The sequence below is a fragment of the Haliotis rufescens genome, unplaced genomic scaffold (assembly GCF_023055435.1).
Source record: "Haliotis rufescens isolate VD_foot unplaced genomic scaffold, xgHalRufe1.0.p SCAF_7, whole genome shotgun sequence".
NCBI classification, from domain to species: domain Eukaryota; kingdom Metazoa; phylum Mollusca; class Gastropoda; order Lepetellida; family Haliotidae; genus Haliotis; species Haliotis rufescens.
Genome location: NW_025964361.1, coordinates 58,824,494 through 58,850,969, shown reverse-complemented (window position 1 = coordinate 58,850,969; position 26,476 = coordinate 58,824,494). Strand labels below are relative to the sequence as shown.

General features: G+C 39.6%; 2 protein-coding genes, 1 long non-coding RNA gene and 1 pseudogene across 4 annotated transcripts in view; 3 read left to right on the top strand and 1 right to left on the bottom strand.

Annotated features, from left to right (window-relative positions):
* LOC124147543 (post-GPI attachment to proteins factor 2-like) overlaps window positions 1-24,843 on the top strand; it is a 29,731-nt gene extending 4,888 nt beyond the window's left edge. Inside the window, exons 4-5 of one of the 2 annotated variants that reach the window (XM_046518170.2) lie at window positions 1,953-2,061; window positions 23,312-24,843. In XM_046518170.2, coding sequence (XP_046374126.1) covers window positions 1,953-2,061; window positions 23,312-23,460 — 258 coding nt within the window. In that variant the 3' untranslated portion in view covers window positions 23,461-24,843. Of the gene's footprint in view, window positions 1-1,952; window positions 2,062-11,502; window positions 15,380-23,311 lie in introns of those variants that run through there. The other variant, XM_046518172.2, reaches the window with a different exon arrangement.
* LOC125376262 lies at window positions 12,732-15,926 on the top strand. The gene is made up of 2 exons (XM_048388340.1): window positions 12,732-14,610; window positions 14,872-15,926. The coding sequence occupies exon 1, from the start codon at window positions 12,732-12,734 to the stop codon at window positions 13,848-13,850; it is 1,119 nt and encodes a 372-aa protein (XP_048244297.1). The 3' UTR covers window positions 13,851-14,610; window positions 14,872-15,926.
* LOC125376263 lies at window positions 16,123-19,146 on the top strand (annotated as a pseudogene).
* On the bottom strand, window positions 19,449-20,258 carry LOC124147544. Its single transcript, XR_006862789.2, has 4 exons — window positions 20,063-20,258; window positions 19,809-19,862; window positions 19,651-19,695; window positions 19,449-19,561 (listed from the first exon to the last, which is right to left on the bottom strand). It is a non-coding gene; the product is annotated as an uncharacterized LOC124147544 (long non-coding RNA).
* Window positions 24,844-26,476: the final 1,633 nt, after the last annotated feature.

Genomic DNA, 26,476 nt, shown 5'->3' with positions numbered 1-26,476 from the left:
ATATTTTTTCGTGGAACTTTGTATACACATTAACCCAGCACTGAAGTGGTGCCTTTTGCTATTTAGAGATTTTTGACATTTTTATTTTTTCTCGTTTCCATGGAGATAACTTGAACATAGGCTCTGAATGGGGGTAAGCTTTGTTTCCTGACCATAACTCAGAAACCGTTTAATATTTTTTCGTGGAACTTTGTATACACATTAACCCAGCACTGAAGTGGTGCCTTTTGCTATTTAGAGATTTTTGACATTTTTATTTTTTCTCGTTTCCATGGAGATAACTTGAACATAGACTCTGAATGGGGATGAGCTTGGTTTCCGGACCATAACTCTGAAATCGTTTAATATTTTTTCGCGAAACTTTGTATACACATTAACCCAGCACTGAAGTGGTGCCTTTTGCTATTTAGAGATTTTTGACATTTTTATTTTTTCTCGTTTCCATGGAGATAACTTGAACATAGACTCTGAATGGGGGTAAGCTTGGTTTCCGGACCATAACTGGGAAACCATTTAATATTTTTTCGCGAAACTTTATATACACATTAACCCAGCACTGAAGTGGTGCCTTTTGCTATTTAGAGATTTTTGACGTTTTTATTTTTTCTCGTTTCCATGGAGATAACTTGAACATAGGCTCTGAATGGGGGTAAGCTTTGTTTCCTGACCATAACTCAGAAACCGTTTAATATTTTTTCGCGAAACTTTGTATACACATTAACCCAGCACTGAAGTGGTGCCTTTTGCTATTTAGAGATTTTTGACATTTTTATTTTTTCTCGTTTCCATGGAGATAAGTTGAACAAAGCTCTGAATGGGGGTAAGCTTTGTTTCCTGACCATAACTCAGAAACTGTTTAATATTTTTTCGCGAAACTTTGTATACACATTAACCCAGCACTGAAGTGGTGCCATTTGCTATTTAGAGATTTTTGACATTTTTATTTTTTCTCGTTTCCATTGAGATAAGTTGAACAAAGCTCTGAATGGGGGTAAGCTTTGTTTCCTGACCATAACTCAGGCGTTGGCGTCGGCGTTCCCACCGTTTCCGGACAATAACTCAGAAACCGTTTAATATTTTTTTCGCGAAACTTTGTATACACATTAACCCAGCACTGAAGTGGTGCCCATTAGTTGTTTGAAATTTCTAGGAGTTCTATTTTTGTCTCTGTTATTTAGTAATGGAAGATGGGAATGAAGAGATGGGGTTTAACGTGAAGTAAACGAATGAATGGGGGTTAGGGGAGTGGGGGGAGACATATGTTTTTACGAGTAAAAACACTTTCTAGTGTGAGTTTGGTTTTACGCTGCTTTTAGCAATATTCCAGCAATATCACGGCGGGGGACACCAGAAATGGGCTTCACACATTGTACACATGTCGGGATTCGAACCCGGGTCTTCGGCGTGACGAGCGAACGCTTTAACCACTAGGCTGCACGACCGTCCCTGTAAGCCAAACTCATTTTGAAAATTGAAAAGCTTGAAAGTTCAAACTTGCACTTGTAATTCATCTTTTCAGCACTGAACTCGGAAAATGAAATCCTCAAAACCTTGTTATTTTGAGTCCTGACTTTCAAAGTTACGAATATCACCCACTGCAGAAAACAGAAAGATGTTGCTAATGATGACAGTTTTACATTTTGACCTATCAAATTTGGAAATTACAAAAGGTTGAGTTTATGGTTTTTATATCTTTTAAAGCAAAAGTAAAAAAAATTGAACATAACAAGAATTGTGAGCTTTTGAGTTATTCATATGATAGTGAGTAATAATGAAAGCTTTTTTGTCAAAAGAACACTGATCAAAACTGTTTAGGCTAAAACAATTTAACTAGCGAACACGTTTTCAGTGGTAGTGTGATGTAGAAGGCATCTAGCTCTAGCTGTCTTCTGCACTGTATTATGGGCCCTACCTTCAGGTATTCCTTCATTATTATTTTATTTATTTTCCAGGAAATGAAATCCTTGCGACACAAGGCAACCCTGTTCCTCTTCAATATTTCCGTCTTCATGTTTGCCGTGTATCTTTTCTTCCGCCACAACGCCTACTGTGAACCTGGAGGTAAGGGCAGATAACTCTGTATGAATGTGTGGATATCAATGTACAAATCTGTCAAAAATTTACATTAACCTTCAATCCTCTGTATTTCTTAGACCGCCTCCATGGTCTAATGGTAGAGCGTCCACCTGGAGAGTGGAAGGTCCGGGGGTTCGTTTCCCGGCCACGTCATACTAAAAGACATTTAAAGATGGTACTTGTTGTTACCCTGTCTGGCGCTCAGCATTAAGGGGCTAAAACAAGGACTAGTCGGCTCAGAGTCAGTATACTGTGTCTGAGTGAGGTATTCATGTTAAACTGTGGCATGGTATCTCAGTGGGCTGGCAGTATAAATCGGTATTAGTCCAGACTAGTACAAGCAGCCACACATACACCACACACACACACACGTGCATGCATGTCACTATATGAGTGCAATAATCTTATATCTTATCTTAATCTTTACCCCATTTCACCTCGCCACCTTTATTTCTCATACTCCACAAATGTTGAAGCTGTTGATAAGATATTCCTGTAGATGACTCACCAATCTATCAAATTGTTTGTTTGTTGTTTAACGCCGCATTCAGCAATATTCCAGCTATATGATGGCAGCCTGTAAATAATCAAGTCTGGACCAGACTTTCCAGTGATCAATATTGTGAGCAATGATCCATGATATCAGGTACAATGACACGTCATCAATCGAGTCACCGCTTCTGACAGCCCGATTAATTTGGTCGCCCATCACAACAAGCATAGGATGATGGGGACCAATTCAAACCCAGACTCCCCACATGGCAACACATGTCAAGACACAACAAGTCTCTATCCAGACAGCCTGGTTTGTGAAGATTACAAAGAGATCCTCTCTTAGCCTTTAGGGGCAGTCGGGTAGCCTAGTGGTTAAAGCGTTCGCATGTCACGCCAAAGACCCGGGTTCGAATCCCGACATTGGTACAATGTGTGAAGCCCATTTCTGGTGTCCCCCGCCGTGATATTGCTGGAATATTGCTAAAAATGGTGTAAAACCAAACTCACTCACTCACTCATTAGCCTTTAATGTCTGTCTTTGAAAGGGGTTGGGAGTTTGTGCTTTTTCACACCATACAAGTTAAAAAAAACATGTTAAATTTGTTGTCTGTGATCGAGCAGTAGTGCACAAAGTTAGTTCAAATTTCAGTAAAACTTACCCTTTTTCGATAATAGTTACTTTTACCACTTCCATGCCTATGTACACCGATAAGAAGCCAAAAGTGCCGAGGCTGCTGGTAGTGAAGGAGCGGCACTCAGGTGTAGCATCAGTCTCGTTGTCCTCGTCTGGATCAGCATCGTTGCATGAGTCATAGCTTGGATAATAGATTCACTAACATTATCTAAATCCGTTTTACTCATTTCTCAATTTTCATATTTCAACGGCAGTCACATGAGAACATTTCAGTAACTTGCTGCCAATGTGTACACAGTAATCAGCTTGCATCTCATCTTCCTGAGGCAAGGGCGTTAACTGACTAGAGTCCAGTTTCCATCCTTGCCGAACTAGGCTGGAATTGCCAGGCTTGATCGTAGCACCACCAGTGGATATTACAAGGTGTGTCCCTTCCACATCCTTCCCCTTGACCAATAAGATTCCATCGCTCATATCTCTTGCATTAGCTTTAAACAAAATGGTGGCGCCCATTCAAGATGATCTTATCGATAATCAATAAAGGGTCTTACCCCACAAAGTGCGAACATGAAAAGATTTGTAAAATATCTGTCGACGCCAAGTTTGTGGAACACATGCTTTGAAATCTCCACTTTGAAATCCATGTTGTTTGCCAACCGGACATCTAGTTCATTACGTGGCTTTGATTGGACTATGCATAGGCTCGTTAGTCCAGCCAAAATGTAACTGCAGAATTCCAGGCAAGTTCAGCAAGGGTGAAAACAGGACTTTTACAGTCAGTTAACTCCCTTGCCTCAGGAAGATGCTTGCACCTTTGATGTGCTGGTTATTTAGGCTAAATGGATATTGGCATGTTGGTAGAAAGCACCCTTCTTTGATGTCATTACGGCAATCGCAGTAAGGTCATTTGTATGTGAAGTATATTCAAAGTTGAAAGTTTTGCGAGTATTGGTGTGTGGATGTTATTCTTTATTTTGAGCTGTTTGAGTCAAAAGGGGGATTTTATGCTTAATTTGGATACTTGGGACTCCCAAACCAGGATTTCGACACATCCAGGTGGACAGATCCAAGTACAGTGGAATCTGTCCTTTTTGGACTTGGTTGGGACCAGTGTAAAAGTATTGTTTATCGCAAGTACAAAACGTAAGACTGAAGACCAAACAAAAAGCAAAGATCATTCATCTTTAGTCACATACACTGAACAAAATAATGATGTTGTTGTTGCATTAAGTGTTTAGGAGGTCGCCTTCTGCCTAGGCAATTTCGGCCGACCTGTCCCTCTTTGGGACTCCTGTGTGTGAGTAGGGTACACCTATCTATTGTGAGTTTGGTGTTCAAATAATTTCTGGTTTTGTATTGATATGATTTCTATTTTCTTATATTGATATGATTTCATTTCTATCCTTGGCTGCTCTGTTTATATACGTTCGAGTAGCTGTCCATCTCTCAGAAATAGAGTTAGTGTAGCCTTCGCTATTGCATCTCTTGGCTTTAGGAGATCTATGACAGGTAGCGGATCTAACTGCAATTCTTGTTTTAACCTAGCCCGGGCTGGGGCACAAAATAATGACATGGATTGGCATTAAATACACATTTTTTCTGCCTGATTTAAATTCCTCAATTAAAGCAACTTAGCAAGTGAAAGTTTGATGCGCTTTTTCTGTACCAGTCGCTAAGCCATTGTGATTGATAATGCCAAACTGTGTTTACCGTTATTTATTGACATGCTCATGACACTTAGTGAATCTAATTAAGCTAAGTTTCTCATTAACAAGTAATTAAATTCTAATTAACCAAATGGACAACAAAGTGTTAAGATCAATAGGATTACATGCAGGATTAGCAGTGTTGTTTGAGCTGACAATGACTGAGCTTACTTCCAAGTGAGAGAAAATCCGGTCTGATCTGGTCCGGTCAGGTCCGGTCTGGTCCAGTCCGATTTAGACCGCTTCTTTTCAATAGTAAATAGTTTATTGGACAAGCCCGTAGTGTAAAACATACACTGTGGTAGTGAAGTAGTGAGCTTTAGGTCAGTTTGAGTAATGATAATGTAATAAGGAACGGAGGGGACTGGAGAAAAAGTCTGGTTTTAATCAAAATCTGAATTTGACAGAGTCTGATTTGCACAGATTCCACTGTGTACATGATTATAGATATAAAAGGAGTTTGCAGGCTTCAAATGGGGAGTTTCAGACAACCAGGAATTTAACATGAGGTTTGATTATGTATAGAAAATACATCTAAATCACTCTTTAGGGAACGGGCGGTCGGGTAGCCTAGTGGTTAAAGCGTTCGCTCGTCACGCCGAAGACCCGGGTTCGATTCCCGACATGGGTACAATGTGTGAAGCCCATTTCTGGTGTCCCCCGCTGTGATATTGCTGGAATATTGCTAAAAGCGGCGTAAAACCATACAAACACACTCACTCACTTTAGGGAATAATTCTGCAGACAGACAACCATTGATAGCACGGTGGCGCGTGGCACGTGGTCCTGTGCACAGCGCACAGATCACAGATCAGGTGAAGTTAAGCAACGTCAGTCTTGGCGAGTAGTTGGATGTGTGACCACGTTCAGCAGCTTGACTCCTGAGAGTTTCTAGGGCTTCGGTCCTGCCCCACACTGAAGCACATGTACCTCATGTGGTGTCTCCTTAGGCAAGTGACTTTGTTCGACATGTGCCTCTGTTCACCCAGCAGTGAGTGGGTACCCGGTAGGATGAGATGGTAATGTGGCTGTTAACCTTCTAGCACCTCACAGGCAGCTTGGATTGTATACTCCCCAGGGAGCTGATAATGAAAATCAAGTGCTCACTGATCCATTGACCGGGGTAATAATAGTGTAGCGCTATGAGCATCCACTTGGTGAATGGAATCTGGCGCAATATAAATACATTATTATTATTATTATTATTATTATTATTATTATTATTATTACAAGCTGAGTAATGTGATCATGGTGGTGAATGGTTAGTGCCCACATTGCATCTAAGATGAAAGGCTTAGCAGTATCCATTGATAATTGTTGAGGTCAGTTGTCAGGAATCATGTGCACTTATGCCCCGGCTCCTGAAGTAATTCGACCGCCTCCGCGGTCTAGTGGTAGAGCGTCCACCCGGAGAGCGGAAGGTCCAGGGTTCCATCCCTGGCCGCGTCATACCAAAAGACGTTAAAAGATGGTACTTGTTGTTACCCTGTCTGGCGCTCAGCATTAAGGGGTTAAAGCAAGGACTGGTCGGCTCGGAGTCAGTATACTGTGTCTGAGTGGGGTATTCATGTTAAACTGCGCCATGGTATCTCAGTGGGCTAGCACTATGAATCGGCATCAGTCCGGTCTAGTACAAGCAGCCACACACACACACACGTGCATGTACATCGCTATATAAGTGCAATAATCTTGGACGCGATGTTAAACCCAATTTCACCTCACCTCACCTCACCTGAAGTAGTTCATTTTGCAAATACAAGTTCAGTGATGATACAGAACAGAGCCTTCAAGTCCAGCTCGGACATGTTTATTCAGTTTGTCGAGAGCTGAATTCCAAATGCCTGCCCTTAGTTCTTTGCTGTGGCAATACAGTGTCAAGACATGATTGCTCCTTGTCAAATCAAATCAGGTTTATTTTGGTTTTGGGACATAGGCCCATGTACAGTACAGTACATCACAGTCATTTATTCAAGAGAGTAGCACACATTCAAACTAAATACCTAGCATTATTGAACAATGATTGCTTATAGGTTAGGGCTTTCTTGACTTATCTTGAACAATTTTCTAATCGTCATTTACAGTTGCAGTGTAATAGCTTTGTATTTAACAACATTTAAACCACTTTCAAAGATAGGCAAATTCATAACATGTTATGAATTATAAGTTTCATATTCAAACAATAAATGGAGTTCTTCCTTGATATATCTGCTGTCATACATTTTACATATAGGTCTTCAGCAACCCATGCTTGCCATAAAAGGTTACTATGCTTGTTATAAGGTGACTAACTGGATTTTCTGGTTCAGACTCGATTATTTACAGATCGCCGTCATATAGCTGGAATATTGCTGAGTGCGGCAACAAATGAACAGACAAACAAACAACACATACCACTTAACCATACAAAATCTTTGCTTTTGTTATTACTTAAGGCTTGACTTAAGGTATGAAGTGCAAACTGTATGAATCCGTGTAGAAGATTCTTTCAAAAGTTTGCACATCGGTTTTTCAATTCATACCTCGATGAATCGAAAATATACACAGTCAATCCTGAGGATAAATTTGACAATGAAAGTGTATTATCTAGAATAGTTTAATAAGGAACAATTATATGAATCAAAGCAGACAAAAATGAGGAGGTTGATAAACATTCAAGGCGTAGGAATACCTACTTTGGCGTGACATGAATCAGGTGTTTGTTTATTTTTTGCACATAACTTGACACACCAACAAAGTCAGTAACCAATCAATGGAGAGTAACGTCAAATGAAATTCATATAGGTCTCTGTAATTTACAATTGTCCATAGGTTACAGATTTTAAATAACAATCAACATGTATTAGATAGCATTACTTGAAGCACGTTTACCAACTCCCAGTACATATTTTCAGAAATTTGTATGAAATCTATTAACAACTTTTTTTTGTTGAAAGCCCCAGACTTCAGCTCCATATTATGATACTGGCCTTATCTTGCTATCAAATGTTTTTAAAAGTACATTAACAGGCAAATTTGTAAATTTACTGTCTAGCTTTTATAACTAAAGTACTCATGGAAATGAAGAAAACTGTTTTGCTGGATTTAATAATCGACACAAAGCATTACGTAGATGTAAATACGAAATAACAAAACAACTGGAAAAGTACTAGTCTGGATTTGCTAGTTTTATCTCAGTGCTCAATACAAAATGTACTTTTCAGGAGGTAATTTGTAGGCACTTTCAACATTCAAAAATAAAACTAAGTCCAAATTGACATGGCAGAAACAGGCTATAGGCATTATGCAAATTAGCCTGGAAAAAAGTTATCAAAACAACGATAAAATTAACAGCTATGTTTATGTACATAATAATAATAACATGTAAGTTGTTGTTTGAGAAGGGAATATATTACTTTTACGTTCTGATATTTTGACGATGATTCACTATCCCACAATGCCACTCACAAATCACTAACCACTGACAAATCACATGCACCTGGATTTCATGCACCTGTTTTCACCTGTCGTCAAGGTGTCATAGGTCATGGACATTCACCTTGATCTACTAACACCTGGTTATGCTCAGTTTCACTCCATAAATGATATTCGGGTCAGGCCAGGTCTCCATTAACATCGACCTCCACACACCATGTAAATAATTTAAACACGAAATCAACTCAGTATTCCAGTGACGTCCCTACGTATACGCAATGCACGCTTAGTTAATATCTGGGCAATATCCGTATGTATTGGATGACAATAGTTCCGTCAAAGTGTTATGTTCACTGCAATGAAAATATCACTTTTCTCAACTTCAGAAAACTGTATATACACCTGACTAAGGACGGATGGGGTTTAGGGATTTGATAGATGGAGGTTTTGGTGATATGTTTGCTTCTAGCCTGAGGCTGAAATAGCGACCTGCTTACATATTGACCAATATTCGGAACTGTCTTTGTGTTGTGTGTATCTCAGCCTGAGCAATGTATTGTCCTTCCTGTTATGAATTACGTTGGCCATATTGTTTTGGAGGTAAAAGGGATAATTAAGTAAATTTTGTTTTCTTAAGACAGTATACATCTTTCAGTAGTTGACTTATTACATGTTGTAGTTACATTGTTGTTTTTTAGAATTTTTTTCCACGAAATGAGATAAATTTATTGTGTAATAAAATAGTTCATAGACAGTTATGTTATATTTTGTATTACTTATTTCATAATATTGAGGAATGTTCTAAGAGATACCCCATAGTTCATTGACCTTACTGTTTGTGACCCCCCTTCACCCCTTGTTTGTTTCCAGCCTGATGGTAACAATGGCATGGAAGATCCATAAAACAAGAAATATATTTTGCCCTACCACAGAAAGTTTGATAGTGATAACCATCAGAGGATTCTTGGTCACCAAGTAAACACCCCAAGTAAACACCCCAAGTAAACACCCCAAGTGAACACCCCAAGTAAACACCCCAAGTAAACACCCCAAGTGAACACCCCAAGTAAACACCCCAAGTGAACACCCCAAGTAAACACCCCAAGTGAACACCCCAAGTGAACACCAAGTACCCAGTTTGCCTTCAGAAACCCCAAGGGCCGCTGTTATCCCACCTATAGAAATTGGCACTAGTCCTACAGTTCTTTCCAAACTGCCCAATAGTTAAGTTATCATAAGGATAGTAGAGATTTTTGTTATCATAAGGATAGTAGAGATTTTTGTTATCATAAGGATAGTAGAGATTTTTGCTGGAGGTTTTTGGTATATGTTACTATACATCTTCCCGAGGCAAGAGAGTTAACTGACTTTAAAAGTCCAGTTTCCACCCTTGCCGAACTAGGCTGGAATTCCTGGGCTCGATCGTAGCGCCACCAGTGGCTATTACGAGTAATGTTCTTTCTATGCCTCTCCTATTGACCAATCAGATTCAACCTCTAGTATTACTAGCATTTGCCCAGTCAAGACGATCTGATCGATAATCAAGATCTATATTGTGATCAAATGAGTCTTACATCGCGAAGTGCATCAAATCACGTGAGCACCTTGATCAAAAACAAGAAAAGATATAGAAAATATTTGTTGACAACGAGCTAGCTTTTACTTAGTGTGCGACTGTGATCGATACTTGTATGGAGAAGTAAAAAATCGAATATTTATGAATGAATATGCAGTCATGTGCATTTACATACCCTGTACCTAAAACATCCATAAGAACATATGATACGCATAGATTTCTTTAAAGACAACACTCTTATAATAATTTGACAGGAATTTGGTCACTGGTCATTGTAGCATTTGAGCAGATACTGAGACTAAGTACCTGGACAAGTGCAGTACCGGTATATAAATGTATAATATAGATAATTAACAAACCATGTCAAATAATTTATGTTGTTAATGTTTCACTGAATATAACAAATAATACATCAACTGCTGACTTATTATTGTATTCGTGAATTAATATTCGTATTCATTACCCTATATTCGTGATACGAATCGTATTCGCCTCATGGGTTACTGCCTTTTCTTAAAAAAGGGAAACCAAATATTATATGCTCTGATAATTTATTTATTACTGGTTATGTAGTGTTCATGAAGAGTGAGTGAGTGACTTGGGTTTAACACCGCTTTGAACGGTATTCCAGTTATATCCCAGCATGTCAGCTTGATGTGGGAGGAAGCCCTGAAGTGTGTAACCATGAAGTGTGTCATGTTTTTAATCTTGAATAACTGCCAAATCCTAAATTAGGGTTATCTTGACCAACCAGTGTATACCGTATATGACTGTAGATAAGCCATATTTTTAGGACCAGAAAAAATATACTTTAGAAAGGGGTTGGCTTATGTATGGGTTACACTTTCACCAAACTCTCTTTCTGTTGGTAAAAAAACTACATTGTATAGCTTCAGGTGAATGAACAATGCTATAACTAACTTTGTAAATTTGTGATTAAACATTGCTAGAAGAATATATCGCTATATGCAGGGATAAAGATTACCTTGTCAATTGTCTCGTAAACTAAGCCGTACATGAACTGTGATTTTCACTTGATGAGAAGATACGCCTCCCAGTCTTCAGCAGCCCATGCTTGCCGTAAAAGACGACTAAGCTCGTTGTAAGAGGCGACTAAAGGAATCGGGTGGTTGGGTGATGCATGTTATCATATCCCAATTGCGTGGATCGATGCTCATTATGTCAATCACTGGATTGCCTGGGCCCACTTGCACAAAGCGATCATTGCGCTAAGATGATCGTAACTCCCATACTTTAACATAGGCTTACAACAGTCGTAGCACTAAGATCCAGACTAGGATATTTACAGACCGCCGTCATATAGCTGGAATATTGCTGAGTGCTGCGTTAAACAAACTAACAAATGTATCGTATTGTGATTCAAGCATCGCAGATTGTATCGAATGTAACCCCTAATGTTTATTTTATTTACCTTGTGTGATTTAAAAAGGCATTTTTTAGCATGAATAATCAGAAAGAACAACTTATAGATGCTGAAAGAAACAAATGTTTGCTGTGTTTGTGGTTCTTGTGGCACTATATCATCACGCACATCAGTCCTTTATGTTGTTGAGATCTTTTAGGAGTCTTCTTTTTTCTTTCAGTGTACACGGGTTTCGCTGCATGTGAATATCTCACAGTCTTATCTAACATTGCCTTCCATTTAACGGCAGTATTTGATTTTGAAGACTTTAATCTAGTGTTGGCACAAAAGGATGTTGTCGCCAAATTAGAAAGAAAACATATTTAAAGAATATAATGTACTAGTGCAGCCTATTTATCAGATTGGATTATATTTTAATCATATTTTTGGCTTTAGCTATGTTTGTTGTTTAACGCTGCTGTTGGTCGCCGCTTACAACAAGCATAGATGAAACAAAGGGATTGAACTTGGGATGTTATTGTTTTTGATGATTTTTTTACAATGAAGTCAAATGTACTTTCAATTATATCTACATTTATCCTTGGGATGTTATTGTTTTTGATGATTTTTTTACAATGAAGTCAAATGTACGTTCAATTATATCTACATTTATCCTTGTGCATGAAGTCATTGTGTCATATGTTAATTAGAACCTAGCATCCCTGTAGTGGCCGAGCTATTTTGTTTTTATTGAAACCCAGCAGAGTGTATGAATTTCCTGTCAGTGCCTGTGCCAGCCTAGGTCTTGTGATTGTATTATGTGCCTTGTATCAAACTGTGAAATTGTCTTTTTGTCATTGGAGCTAAAATCATCTTCCTGAGTCAAGGGAGTTAACTGACGGTAAAAGTCCAGTCTCCGACCACAATAGTTATGTTAACCCATCTTCCTGAGTCAAGGGAGTTAACTGACGGTAAAACTCCAGTCTCCACCCACAATAGTTATGTTAACCCATCTTCCTGAGTCAAGGGAGTTAACTGACGGTAAAAGTCCAGTCTCCACCCACAATAGTTATGTTAACCCATCTTCCTGAGTCAAGGGAGTTAACTGACGGTAAAAGTCCAGTCTTCACCCACAATAGTTATGTTAACCCATCTTCCTGAGTCAAGGGAGTTAACTGACGGTAAAAGTCCAGTCTCCACCCACAATAGTTATGTTAACCCATCTTCCTGAGGCAAGGGACTTAACTGAGATATTATAAGTTGGTCAATCAAGGATGGGATGAAGCAGGGTAAGGCAACTCATTTGGATTATTCAGTTTACAAATTGGAGTGACCAAAGCCCACACTACAAAAATAAAGAAACAGTTTTACATTTAATTGTCCAGCTCAATCACTGGATAATATAGAACATGGCTTCACCGAAAATAGTCTTTTGTTTAGCCAAGCATTTTATCAACCCTCCATGTCAGAATGAGAGATCTTATTGGTCCACATGATCTTGGTAAAATATTGTGTAACCCGCCTTGGAGGGTAATAAATTTCTCAGAGGGGAATAAGTCCCTTATACACGGCCTCATGCAATACAGGCTGCACATGGATTCTGAGAGACAGAATAAGTCCCTTATACCCGGCCTCGTGCAATACAGGCTGCACATGGATTCTGAGAGACAGAATAAATCCCTTATATCCGGCCTCGTGCAATACAGGCTGCACACGGATTCTGAGAGACAGAATAACTCCCTTATACCCGGCCTCGTGCAATACAGGCTGCACACGGATTCTGAGAGACAGAATAAGTCCCTTATACCTGGCCTCGTGCAATACAGGCTGCACATGGATTCTGAGAGACAGAATAAGTCCCTTATACCCGGCCTCGTGCAATACAGGCTGCACATGGATTCTGAGAGACAGAATAAATCCCTTATACCTGGCCTCGTGCAATACAGGCTGCACACGGATTCTGAGAGACAGAATAAATCCCTTATACCTGGCCTCGTGCAATACAGGCTGCACACGGATTCTGAGAGACAGAATAAATCCCTTATACCTGGCCTCGTGCAATACAGGCTGCACACGGATTCTGAGAGACAGAATAAATCCCTTATACCTGGCCTCGTGCAATACAGGCTGCACACGGATTCTGAGAGACAGAATAAATCCCTTATATCCGGCCTCGTGCAGTACAGGCTGCACACGGATTCTGAGAGACAGAATAAATCCCTTATACCTGGCCTCGTGCAATACAGGCTGCACATGGATTCTGAGAGACAGAATAAATCCCTTATATCCGGCCTCGTGCAATACAGGCTGCACATGGATTCTGAGAGACAGAATAAATCCCTTATATCCGGCCTCGTGCAATACAGGCTGCACATGGATTCTGAGAGACAGAATAAATCCCTTATATCCGGCCTCGTGCAGTACAGGCTGCACACGGATTCTGAGAGACAGAATAAATCCCTTATACCCGGCCTCGTGCAATACAGGCTGCACACGGATTCTGAGAGACAGAATAAATGCCTTATACCCCGCTTTAAAGCAAAAACCTACATGCTTTTTCCGAGTCAATGGAAGATAAATTTCTTGTAGCAGGATCATTTGGCGTACATGGGGTTTTATGAGTCCTTGTTAGGTTTTATAACCTCACTTCCGCCTGGTGGTATAAAACCCCATGTACCTGTCGTGATCCTGCTACAACTTATATTGTGCTTCATGTGTGGCAGTTCTTCTGGACTCAGGGTCGGAGGTGGACTGATGATGGTTTACAGTGCAAGACTGACCCACCCTGAGCACAATCTACACATTTGTTTTTTGAAGATGATATTATTTATACACAATCTTTTTAATTGCATGACACTAATAGAAGCATAATCTATTTATCATTGTTTGTTGTTGCTGTTACTTGTTGCTTCCAAAGTTTCCTCAAATGTTGCTTCCACTGTTGCTTGCAAGAGCAGCTGAAAATGATAAGAGACGTCATGACATATTTTTACAATTTTTGTTATAAGTTTTACAATATGTAGGAATACAAGTGATACCCTGTTTTGTACATTTTGTTGGATGTATTTGAACTGTTCATATTTTAATACAGAGCCTCAAGGTATCACCTGGCCAAACTGGTCATGTGGCCAATGTTTCCATGTTTCCTGGGAAACAGAAAACTTCAGTGTTGTAGTACTGTTTTAACAATATTTTCATTCTTATTGAAATAATCAAATTAAGAACAATCGTACTGATGGAAAGACATAAGGGAATGGACATTTCTCCGAAAAAAATAACCTTGGGTCATCTGCTAGGTCACCTAAAACATTGGACCCCAGGTTATCTCCTGGGACACCAAAAACCTCAGGTCATCTCCTGGGACACCAAAAACCTCAGGTCATCTCCACGGACACCAAAAACCTCAGGTCATCTCCTGGGACACCAAAAACCTCAGGTCATCTCCTGGGACACCAAAAACCTGAGGTCATCTCCTGGGTCACCAAAAACCTCAGGTCATCTCCTGGGTCACCAAAAACCTTAGGTCATCTCCTGGGACACCAAAAACCTCAGGTCATCTCCACGGACACCAAAAACCTCAGGTCATCTCCTGGGTCACCAAAAACCTGAGGTCATCTCCTGGGACACCAAAAACCTCAGGTCATCTCCACGGACACCAAAAACCTCAGGTCATCTCCTGGGACACCAAAAACCTCAGGTCATCTCCTGGGACACCAGAAACCTCAGGTCATCTCCTGGGTCACCAAAAACCTGAGGTCATCTCCTGGGACACCAAAAACCTCAGGTCATCTCCACGGACACCAAAAACCTCAGGTCATCTCCTGGGACACCAAAAACCTCAGGTCATCTCCTGGGTCACCAAAAACCTTAGGTCATCTCCTGGGACACCCAAAACCTCAGGTCATCTCCACGGACACCAAAAACCTCAGGTCATCTCCACGGACACCAAAAACCTCAGGTCATCTCCTGTGTCACCAAAACCTCAGATCATCTCCTGGGTCACCAAAAACCTGAGGTCATCTCCTGGGTCACCAAAAACCTGAGGTCATCTCCTGGGACACCAAAAACCTCAGGTCATCTCCTGGGACACCAAAAACCTCAGGTCATCTCCTGGGACACCAAAAACCTCAGGTCATCTCCTTGGACAAAAAGACCTCAGGTCATCTCCTGGGACACAGTCCCCATGGGTCAAAAACATTTTGTTCCTACCAGTTCCCTTAATTCTTTCCATCAGTATACCTTCTGCTGACAATAAATGTTGATATCGAGCATGACAGGCAAGCATATTGCCGGCAGCATTAACTGACTCACCTTTTGTATGCAATTGCCCTGTGAATCATCTCAAGCTATGTTAGCTTATAATACCCAACAGTTGCCTTGTTTATATATGTTTGTAAGATCCAGTCATGAAGTATAACCAGTGCTATATATTGTTGTATTTTCCGAATTATATTGTAGCCATAATTAATCACTGGGTCACTGCCATAATCACTTACTGGTACTGTCAAATATTAACTGTGAAGGATGTTAGCAATATTCATAACAATATCCTTGTCTTGGGATAAGATCATGTGAGAGATTATGGCAATAAGGGTGCATGAGGAATGGACGGGGTAGGATATTATTTTTGTTATTATTCCTGTGAGAATAAACATATTGGCAATAGTCTTGGTGTCCACTGTATTTATCCACACATCCTAACAGAACACTGGACACATGTCCTAAGGTACCGACCATTTGACAGTGTTTGATATTTGTTGGGGGGGGGGGGGGGGGGGGGGGTTCTGGAATATTACCCCCCCCCAAAAAAAAAACATTTGTCCCTAACAATTCTTAAAAAAAATATTTTGAAAAAGAAAGAAATTGCCTGCCACAAAAATTACATTTCAGAAACATTCAGGCTCACATTTTTATATGAAAATAATATCTGATTATGTAACTGTAGCTGTTTAAATATCTAATCTCGATACAAAATCCCGACACAAAATCCCAGGCCCCCGCCCCCAATATCAAATGGTCGGTCCGTAAGGGCAACTCTACATACAGGAGTTTGTCAATGCATGGACCCACGTCCTAAGGGCAACTCAACATACAGGAGTTTGTCAGTGAATGGACCCACGTCCTAAGGGCAACTTTACATACAGGAGTTTGTCAATGTATGGATCCACGTCCTAAGGGCAACTCTACATACAGGAGTTTGTCAATGTATGGACCCACGTCCTAAAGGCAACTCTACATACAGGAGTTTGTCAATGCATGGACCCATGTCCTAAAGGCAACTCTACATACAGGAGTTTGTCAATGCATGGACCCACGTCCTAAGGGCAACTCAACATACAGGAGTTTGTCAATGCATGGACCCACGTCCTAAGGGCAACTCTACATATCGGAGTTTGTCAATGCATGGACCCACGTCCAAAGGGCAACTCTACATACAGGAGTTTGTCAATGCATGGACCCACGTCCTGAGGGCAACTCTACATATAGGAGTTTGTCAATGCATGGACCCACGTCCTAAGGGCAACTCTTCTTATGGGAGTGTCATATCATATCATGATATGATATATAATGCTTATAAGGAGCTTGTCACTACCACGTCACATGTCCAAAACACAGTTACGTGTGAAGAAGCTTGTATTAAACTTTTTAAAACATTTTTAATGAATTTCCGATCTACACAATTTTGTTAAAATACACACCTGCACATTATGTTATAAACAAATAAACAATATCAATCAAATACATAACCTCATGAGTCATGATACACAATTCTTTCATTACGTACTCAAATACACAATATTCGTGCAGGCACTGTAGATTTCCAGATTAGAACAGGGGGTATTCTTAACTTTTTATAGAATTTTCTCTGACTTAAGACCTCTTTAGCACTCTAAGAATTGAATACCACCCCAGGGTGCCGTTTCACGAAAGCCTCTTAGCGCTACGACCTCCTAAACCATGTCGTAAAGCACCTCTTAAATATTTGTGCCGTTTCACAAAGACCTCCTAACTTTACACCCCACTGTAAACAACCTCCTAACCTACGATAGGTATGGGGCACTTGTAACTAGCTTACGACATCCTAAGTCAGCATCTGATATGGCGACACTATTGAGAATCAAAGAAATTTTGAACAGGAGAAAAATTAGGCAAGAGCGAATATTCAGGGATAGGACTCAAGTGTTGGATACTTTGACCGACACAGAACTGATTGCCAGGTATCGCTTCCCTCGGCCTACCATCCTACAGCTGGTTGATCGGGTCAGCTCGGATATCTCTCGGCCGACCCAACGTTCGCGTGCCTTACCTGTCCATGTTCAGGTGTTAGTAACGCTTAGATACTTTTCAAAAGGGGGATTCCTAAGCGAATTAGGAGATATACATGGTATTGCCAAATCAAGTGTTTGTCGCGTGTTGGAAAAGACGACAGATGCAATCGTAAAGTCGTATGACTTGATCCGGTTTCCAACGCCCGACAAACACGCTAAACTAGCGGAGGATTTCTTCCACATCTGTGGTTTTCCGAAAGTTGTTGGCTGCATAGATTGTACTTTGACACCTATTTAACGATCAGCATTAGATGAAGCAGTATATGTGTGCAGAAAAGGATTCCACGCCATCAATGTGCAAGCTGTGTGCGACGCCCAACTCCGGTAAATATCCTTGACGTCCTTGACCCTTGCAATGTAAACAAACAATCTAGACTTGCTGGTACTTTCAGATAATAAACGTCATTGTGTCATAATTGATTTGTCAATAGCTCATGTAGGCTTATTTATGTCCAAATGTTTCATAATTATTCGGCTTATTTAAATATTATTTTCTTAACGAATGTGGACTTGTGGATTTAGTTATTTATGTATGTATTTATTTATTTTTGCAGATTCACAAACATTATTGTCCAATGGCCAGGATCAACCCATGATTCACATATTTTCAACAACTGCAATTTGAAAAGGCATCTGGAGGAAGGGAAATATGACATCTGGCTTCTTGGTGATTCAGGGTAGGTACATGTATGTCCAAGTTATTTATGTCATGTTTGTCTTTTAAAGTATACATACATATATATCGGGAACATTAATTTATCAAAACATTCTACATTAGGTATGCCTGTAGACCCTACCTCCTGACACCTGTCAACAACCCTGCAAATGAAAAAGAGGAGAAATACAACCGCTGTCATATTGGAACAAGGAACTCAGTTGAGAGGGCATTTGGATTGTGCAAATCTAGATTCAGGTAAATATTTAATTCATGGAAGGTTTATGTTTTAATTCAAGGTTTTGCTGAAGTAACTGGACTAATGAGCATGTGTATTGCTGATTGTATGTCATTCTGATTTCAAAATACCTGTGCTGTTGGCATGTATTTATCATGATATAACATTTATACTAACAGGTAAAACGCATAATATAAAATATGCGTTTTACCTGATGATAAGTATTACTTGCTAAACTATAATTATATATGAAATGATGTGTAAATATTACACCATGATAACTCATAAAAGCACTTGATGTGGATCTAATTAGTATAGGAAAACGTAGTATAAATGTTATATCATGATATATTCATCACTATATTTGTAAACACAACTATATAAGTATGTTACATCTGCTTAGGTGTCTACACAAATCAACAGGATGCCTGTTATTCAGCCCACAGAAGAGCATCAAAATTATTACTGCCTGCTTTCAACTTCATAATTTGGCAATATTACTGAGGTTGCCTGAGCCTGATGTTCTTTGTGAGAATCCTGGACCAGAGGTGGACAGCAGTCCTGCTGATAACCACAACATGGATGGATGTAGAGTCAGGGGAAATCTTATCAACACTAGGTTTTAAATGAGGTAGCATACATATCCAATTGTGATACTTTTACTAAGAGGCCACATAATGTCAATAATCCCATACTAAAAGTTGTAAGGTAGCACTTTTTCAAAATCCAGCACCACTTTATGGCCTCACTTGTGAATATTGCATATTATTGTTTTTTGGAGTTTATGAAAATGTATTGTTTTTGTACATATGCTATATCCAAATAATAACACAAACAAACTAAACATCTTTGTGATCACAAGTAAACAGTAACATGAGTCACTGCCTTTAATCAAATTTGATTATGGGAGACAATGAGTTTCCAAATGATTTTTTATATTCAAATTTTTCTCTTTCCAGGTCCAGGCTCTGTCATTGGATGTCACGAATGTCCCGCTGCACAGACAGAATTTCCTCAAGGAGAGACATCTTTCTCTCCTCCTGGGCTTGTAAGGACCTTATCTCTCCCAGAATGTCTTCTGAAAATACATTAAACATTTTATTAAACATTTATGATCATGATATGTAATACTGAAACCACTACATTATGAACAAATATATGCCATACCTTCATTAGATGTTTTCTTGATCAGAGGCTTCCCTTTAGGTTTTCCTTGAAAACAAATTTGTATTGTTATTAACTGGAATTCATGATATAGTGTCTTGATTTTTTTATGTTAATACAAATTTACTATTGAATAAAGTTGCATAATGTTTAATACATACTGGTTCTGATAGCAGGAGTCATCATTATATCCTCCAGACTGGCTTGGTTCTTTTCTGAAATGTATATAATATTTTTAAGATAATTGTAACTGCTAACATCTCACATGGGGTACCAGTATTCAGTTTGTTCATATGTATTTACAGCATACACTTGGATTTTTAGAATAAAATAGCACCAAGTATATGAATTTATTCACCATGTCAGTGTAAATTGTAACATTTGATTATCTTTATTATTAAAAATTATTTCATACCTGTGATAGTTCCACAATCATTGTCTCCTGTGCTTGTAGCTGTCAGTGGAGTGTAAAACACCTCCTGTGGAGAATCTGAAATAGATAAGTTGTGAGTGCACTAAAATATTTGTATTGAAGATATTGCTTAATTGTGCCTGACCGTTAAGTGCATCGAGAAATCTCAAATATTTCTTTTGTATACATGTGTTCATTTATAATACATTTAATATGTAAGGGGAATTTGCCAATATGCAGGAGGTATTAGTTTTTGAATATGGCAATATTTAGTTTATTTACATCTTCAAAACAAAGAAATAAATGAGTTTGAAGTATTATTTACCAAACATTAATGCCTGTGTAGCTTCTTCAGTTTCATCAGGTACTGAAGGAATCATGCTGAACACTGTTAAATAAATAAAACATATTTTTCATTGGTGTTATCATAACAAATACTGTCAATATGTCATAAATATACCATCAAATACCAATAAAACTTGATTAAGTTACATACTTTATTGACTTTAGTACACATGTACATGAATCCCAAGAAGGAAGTGTCATCATTACCAGGTGTTTCCATGCCTCCTGAGATCCCCTCAATAGCACAGGATGGAATCAGCTGTAGAATCTATTTAAAGAAGGAATTGGTGGCTATATTACTATAATAATAGTTTATTTTAAAATGTGTAATACACAATTAGTTTTTCATGAATTATGTCTATTGTCACACAAACTCAATATGTTTCAAACCATTTTACTTTATCAGGTACATATTGAAACATTTTGTTTGTAGGCTTCATGCTGACATGAATTTATGTTAATTATTTACCCTCTTTTCAGTTGCAGTTAGGTCATCTGGGGGTGGTCCACCACCAGTCCTCCTAGCATTCAGCCTCCTGGCTGACTCTGCCTTCTTCACACATCCCTTCATGTCCGTCCATTTCTTACGTACCTCATCCTCATTCCGGGTTATGTCACCAGTGGCATTTAGTCTGATATTCAAAATTATTATTATTATTTTATATTATTATGATTAGTTATGGTGTCATTTGTGAAAATTCTTTGAAATTGGTATCTTTATTTAAAAATATGACTGTACTGTGTAAAATTCGTGTAAGATGTTACTTTATTTGTTCATCATGAAAAAACTGACAAGATTGATGATGTGGTTTTGAGGAACAATCACTCACCCACTCTCCTGTTCTTTCATATTTGATCATTATGCAATGATCATTAACAGTGAGAGGTTAATAAAATTTTGAAGTGAAGTGGTGGTTCGTAGTTGTTTATGTCATAAAGTGAAACCAAACAAATGAAAATAATCTGACCTTATTTAACTATCATTACATTATGTAATCCAGTATAGATCCACTTCTCTCAATAAACCTTTCCCCCCATTTCCAATTTGTTTCATTATACCTCACATTTTATGACCCTTGAAACACATGACAAATTCTTGTTACGTTATTGAACATTCTGGGAAACAAATATGTAAGTTGAAATAAATAAACAAATGAATATATAGTGGAATGTCCCCCTGCTTTCATGGGTGAAAATCATAGACTCACTTTTATGTTTTATGAGAGTTTCATTTTAAGGTTTCATCAGAATAAAAGGCGCTTACTTCGTGGTGATATCTTTCCAAATCTTCTTCTTTGTATTATTTGTCACTGTATTTGTAAAGGCCGAATTCAGCGTGTCAAAATTACTTCCTACGCCTGACACAATGATATCTATGTCAGCCGAGGTAAAGTTTCTCTTTCTTTTCTTCAGTCCAGAAGCGTCCATAATATATATCTTAAGGTCGTCTGCCGCTACGAAGGGGAACAACTCTAATATTACAATCTTCCGTGTTTCCACACAAGAGAGTTACTATTTTTGCCGATGCAGCTTGTTGTCGCTGTTATTTACTATTCAAACCCTCACACTTGACAGCTATTGATGGAACTTTGATGTGTAACAGACTATCATTAAACTCGAACAGGTTTGTAGTTATCTATACTCACCATATGAGCTTTTATTTCATTCATGTTTAGCATCTGGCTCTTTTTTGATAAAAATTAACAGGTGGGCTTCCATTTCCGGTTTGAATTGTATAGCGTTGCTATGCAAGTTAGGATGTCGTAAATCGTAATCTCACTCTTATCTTAAGAGGGGTTTACGACGGGCTTACGATGCCTTTGTGAAACGGTCGTAAGACAAGTCATTAGGACATCCTAAACTAGGTCGCAGCGGTTAGGAGGTCGTAGCGCTAAGAGGCTTTCGTGAAACGGCACCCAGGTTCCCAGCACTTTGTTGCTCGGCATACAGAGGGCCTCCCAAACACTGTTGCTTGTCATACAGAGGGACCCACATTTAGAACAGATCTCTAGAACACTGTTGCTTGTCATACAGAGGGACCCACATTTAGAACAGATCTCTAGAACACTGTTGCTTGTCATACAGAGGGACCCACAGTTAGAACAGATCTCTAGAACACTGTTGCTTGTCATACAGAGGGACCCACAGTTAGAACAGATCTCTAGAACACCGTTGCTTGTCGTACAGAGTGACCCACAGTTAGAACAGATCTCCAAAACGCTGTTGCTTGTCATACAGAGGGACCCACAGTTAGAACAGATCTCCAGAACACTGTTGCTTGTCGTACAGAGGGACCCACAGTTAGAACAGATCTCCAAAACACTGTTGCTTGTCGTACAGAGGGCCTCCGGTTAGAACAGGTCTCCAGAACACCGTTGCTTGTCATACAGAGGGACCCACAGTTAGAACAGATCTCCAAAACACTGTTGCTTGTCGTACAGAGGGCCTCCGGTTAGAACAGGTCTCCAGAACACTGTTGCTTGTCATACAGAGGGACCCACAGTTAGAACAGATCTCCAGAACACTGTTGCTTGTCATACAGAGGGCCTCCGGTTAGAACAGATCTCCAGAACACCGTTGCTTGTAATACAGAGGGCCTCCGGTTAGAACAGGTCCCCAGAACACTGTTGCTTGTCGTGAGGGGTGGCTAGCGGTATATGTGGTGGTCAGTCTGGGTGACTTATCTGATTGTAGTTGTACCCTGGCACCATGGGACAAAGATATCAATATCACATGTCTATCATGGCCTATGAAATATTTTTTTTAAAATAACAAAATATTTCCCATTCACATATTTCATCTATTACATTCCGAACTATCATATTTTTTGAAAACATGCTAATTGGTGACAGTAATAATATCTGACATCACCTGTAGACATTGCTAAGACCTACTCTTTTGTTGCAGCCTACTCCTGGTTCGCTCTGTGTGAATACCTCATCGTCCTGTCCAACGTGTGCTTCCACAGCACCATGATCCTTGACTTCAACACCTACAGTGTGGCCATGGTAGACATGGAACCATCAACTGCCCACACCACCTACCTGACTGTGTGACCTCGAGGTCCCCATTCCATCCCTCAGTCATGCTGTGTTGTAATTCAAGACCTTGCGTTCATTCAAATTTGTTGATATGTGGTGTGTGGGGGTGTTGGGGTTCATGGGTGTCCAAGCTATCTAAGACACTGCAATATGCTGTACAGAGTTGCATCCCTTTTGCAGGGCCAGGATCTGCTGATTTGACAGGTATGGCAAGTGATGTTAGGACTAGTGGGTTCTCTCTGTAGATGTATGTATGATCCATGTCTTATTTGTTTGTATGAGATTAAGTTTGACATATCATGCAATTTTTCCGCGACCACAAGGGCCACTGTGTTGGCGAGTCAGCCCACATCTGTGATATTGTGCATCCCACCGAGTCTCACATAACAGGTCAGGGTTTGTCTATTTCTGTTTTAGAGGCATGTTTCAGTTTCAGTTTATTTTACAAAATATTATACATATATATGCAGCATTTGTAACAGAATCGTTAAAAAGTTAAATAGTTTTTCACAAACCCTTACCTTTATATTCAGGGAATTGTGATTTTTGATAATTTTTATCATATCAAGCTTATGTTTAATTATTTAGAGATGGAATCTCAAGACTGCTATTTTCACAATACATTGCATGCCACCATCTCCAGACTCTAATTTAACATTCTTATATCGTGTACATGACATATAGTATATATGAGTTTCCTATATATTAACCATAATCGGTGACCAGAAGGTCCTGTTGCGCAGTCCAGGTCAACGTTTGGACTGCCATAACCACTTTTCGAATTTCATGTGTTTGTGCTGTATATTTATCAACATATATTTAATTTGTTTTACCAATATTGATATTGCAAAACTTGTTTGAATGTATGAATGATGCTGTGCCATCACGTGATCGTATGTTGTAGAATGTCTTTATTTACCACAGTGCCTAGCCAACATTGATCATAATGCCTCTGTGATCAAAGCCTTATTTAAAATGATAGTATTGATATCATACCTGGTTCTGTAAGAGATATAGAGATTATTATACAAGCACGTGTGTCATACTGATTTTATGCAACGAGTATCAGAGTTCTTGTATTTCCAGAGCCAGAGCCAGAGCGAGGGTAGTGCATGAATATTGTCTCTCGTTTCGTAAAATCAGTATGAAAGACATGTGAGTGTCATAATTTCTTTATTAACCATCATTTCGTAATCCTTTTGAGTTCCCCTTTAGAAAAATGCCATGATCACCGCTGTCCAAGAAAACCACAGTTTGTCAAATGACGTCAGTCTTGTGTGACGTCATTCCCACCTTACATCACAATAAGATTGGAATGATGTCGACAATGACTCCGGATGATATATAGAGAATCTCACCCGAGTGTCTTTTGATATCAAATATATCAACACGAGTTGATAAAAGTGGAAAAATTCCGAGGCTTGCCGAGGATTTTTGCCACTTTTATCAACGAGTGTTGATATATTTGATATCAAAAGACACTCGGGTGAGATTTTATTTATCATCCAACATCATTCTTTCAACTTTTTCAATTTGTAGACAGTAATTAGCAGTGTCTTCAGTGTAAAAAGTACTGCAAACAGCTTCAGTAGCAGAGCCATTAGTGATGTCATTTGATTGTGATGTCATGGTAACCAGTGATGTCACAATGGTCTGCAAAGCATTGTGATGTAATTTCATTGCAGAGATATCTACAGTGTAGATATCGCTTGATCTCATCCAAGCGATATCTCCTGTGGGAGCCAGTTTTGGATGATAAAAACAACACACTGATGCACGAGAAGTGGTATCTGCACTTGGGCACATACTGCGAGAAGTGGTATCTGCACTTGGGCACATACTGCGAGAAGTGGTATCTGCACTTGGGCACATACTGCGAGAAGTGGTATCTGCACTTGGGCACATACTGCGAGAAGTGGTATCTGCACTTGGGCACATACTGCGAGAAGTGGTATCTGCACTTGGGCACATACTGCGAGAAGTGGTATCTGCACTTGGGCACATACTGCGAGAAGTGGTATCTGCACTTGGGCACATACTACGAGAAGTGGTATCTGCACTTGGGCACATACTACGAGAAGTGGTATCTGCACTTGGGCACATACTGCGAGAAGTGGTATCTGCACTTGGGCACATACTACGAGAAGTGGTATCTGCACTTGGGCACATACTGCGAGAAGTGGTATCTGCACTTGGGCACATACTGCGAGAAGTGGTATCTGCACTTGGGCACATACTACGAGAAGTGGTATCTGCACTTGGGCACATACTACGAGAAGTGGTATCTGCACTTGGGCACATACTACGAGAAGTGGTATCTGCACTTGGGCACATACTGCGAGAAGTGGTATCTGCACTTGGGCACATACTGCGAGAAGTGGTATCTGCACTTGGGCACATACTACGAGAAGTGGTATCTGCACTTGGGCACATACTGCGAGAAGTGGTATCTGCACTTGGGCACATACTACGAGAAGTGGTATCTGCACTTGGGCACATACTACGAGAAGTGGTATCTGCACTTGGGCACATACTGCGAGAAGTGGTATCTGCACTTGGGCACATACTACGAGAAGTGGTATCTGCACTTGGGCACATACTGCGAGAAGTGGTATCTGCACTTGGGCACATACTGCGAGAAGTGGTATCTGCACTTGGGCACATACAGTTTTCATCGACTTGGTTATTTCTAACCCTATGGGAAATGAAAGACATGTATTAATGTATGATGATATTGTTTACTTCCGTTACTTCATTGTAATTAGGGCTGCAACCATTCAGTTAAGTTTTGTTGCATCATAATACTGTGTGCTGTAATATTTGTATGCAATGCTTGTATTCAGCAACCCATGCTTGCCGTAAAAGGCGACAATGCTTTTTGCAAGAGGCGACTAACGTGATTGGGTGGTCAGGCCTGCTGACTTGGTTGATGCATGTCATCATATCCCAATTATGTAGATGGATGCTCATGATATCAATCACTGGATTGTCTGGTCCAGACTCGATTATTTACAGACCGCCGTCATATAGC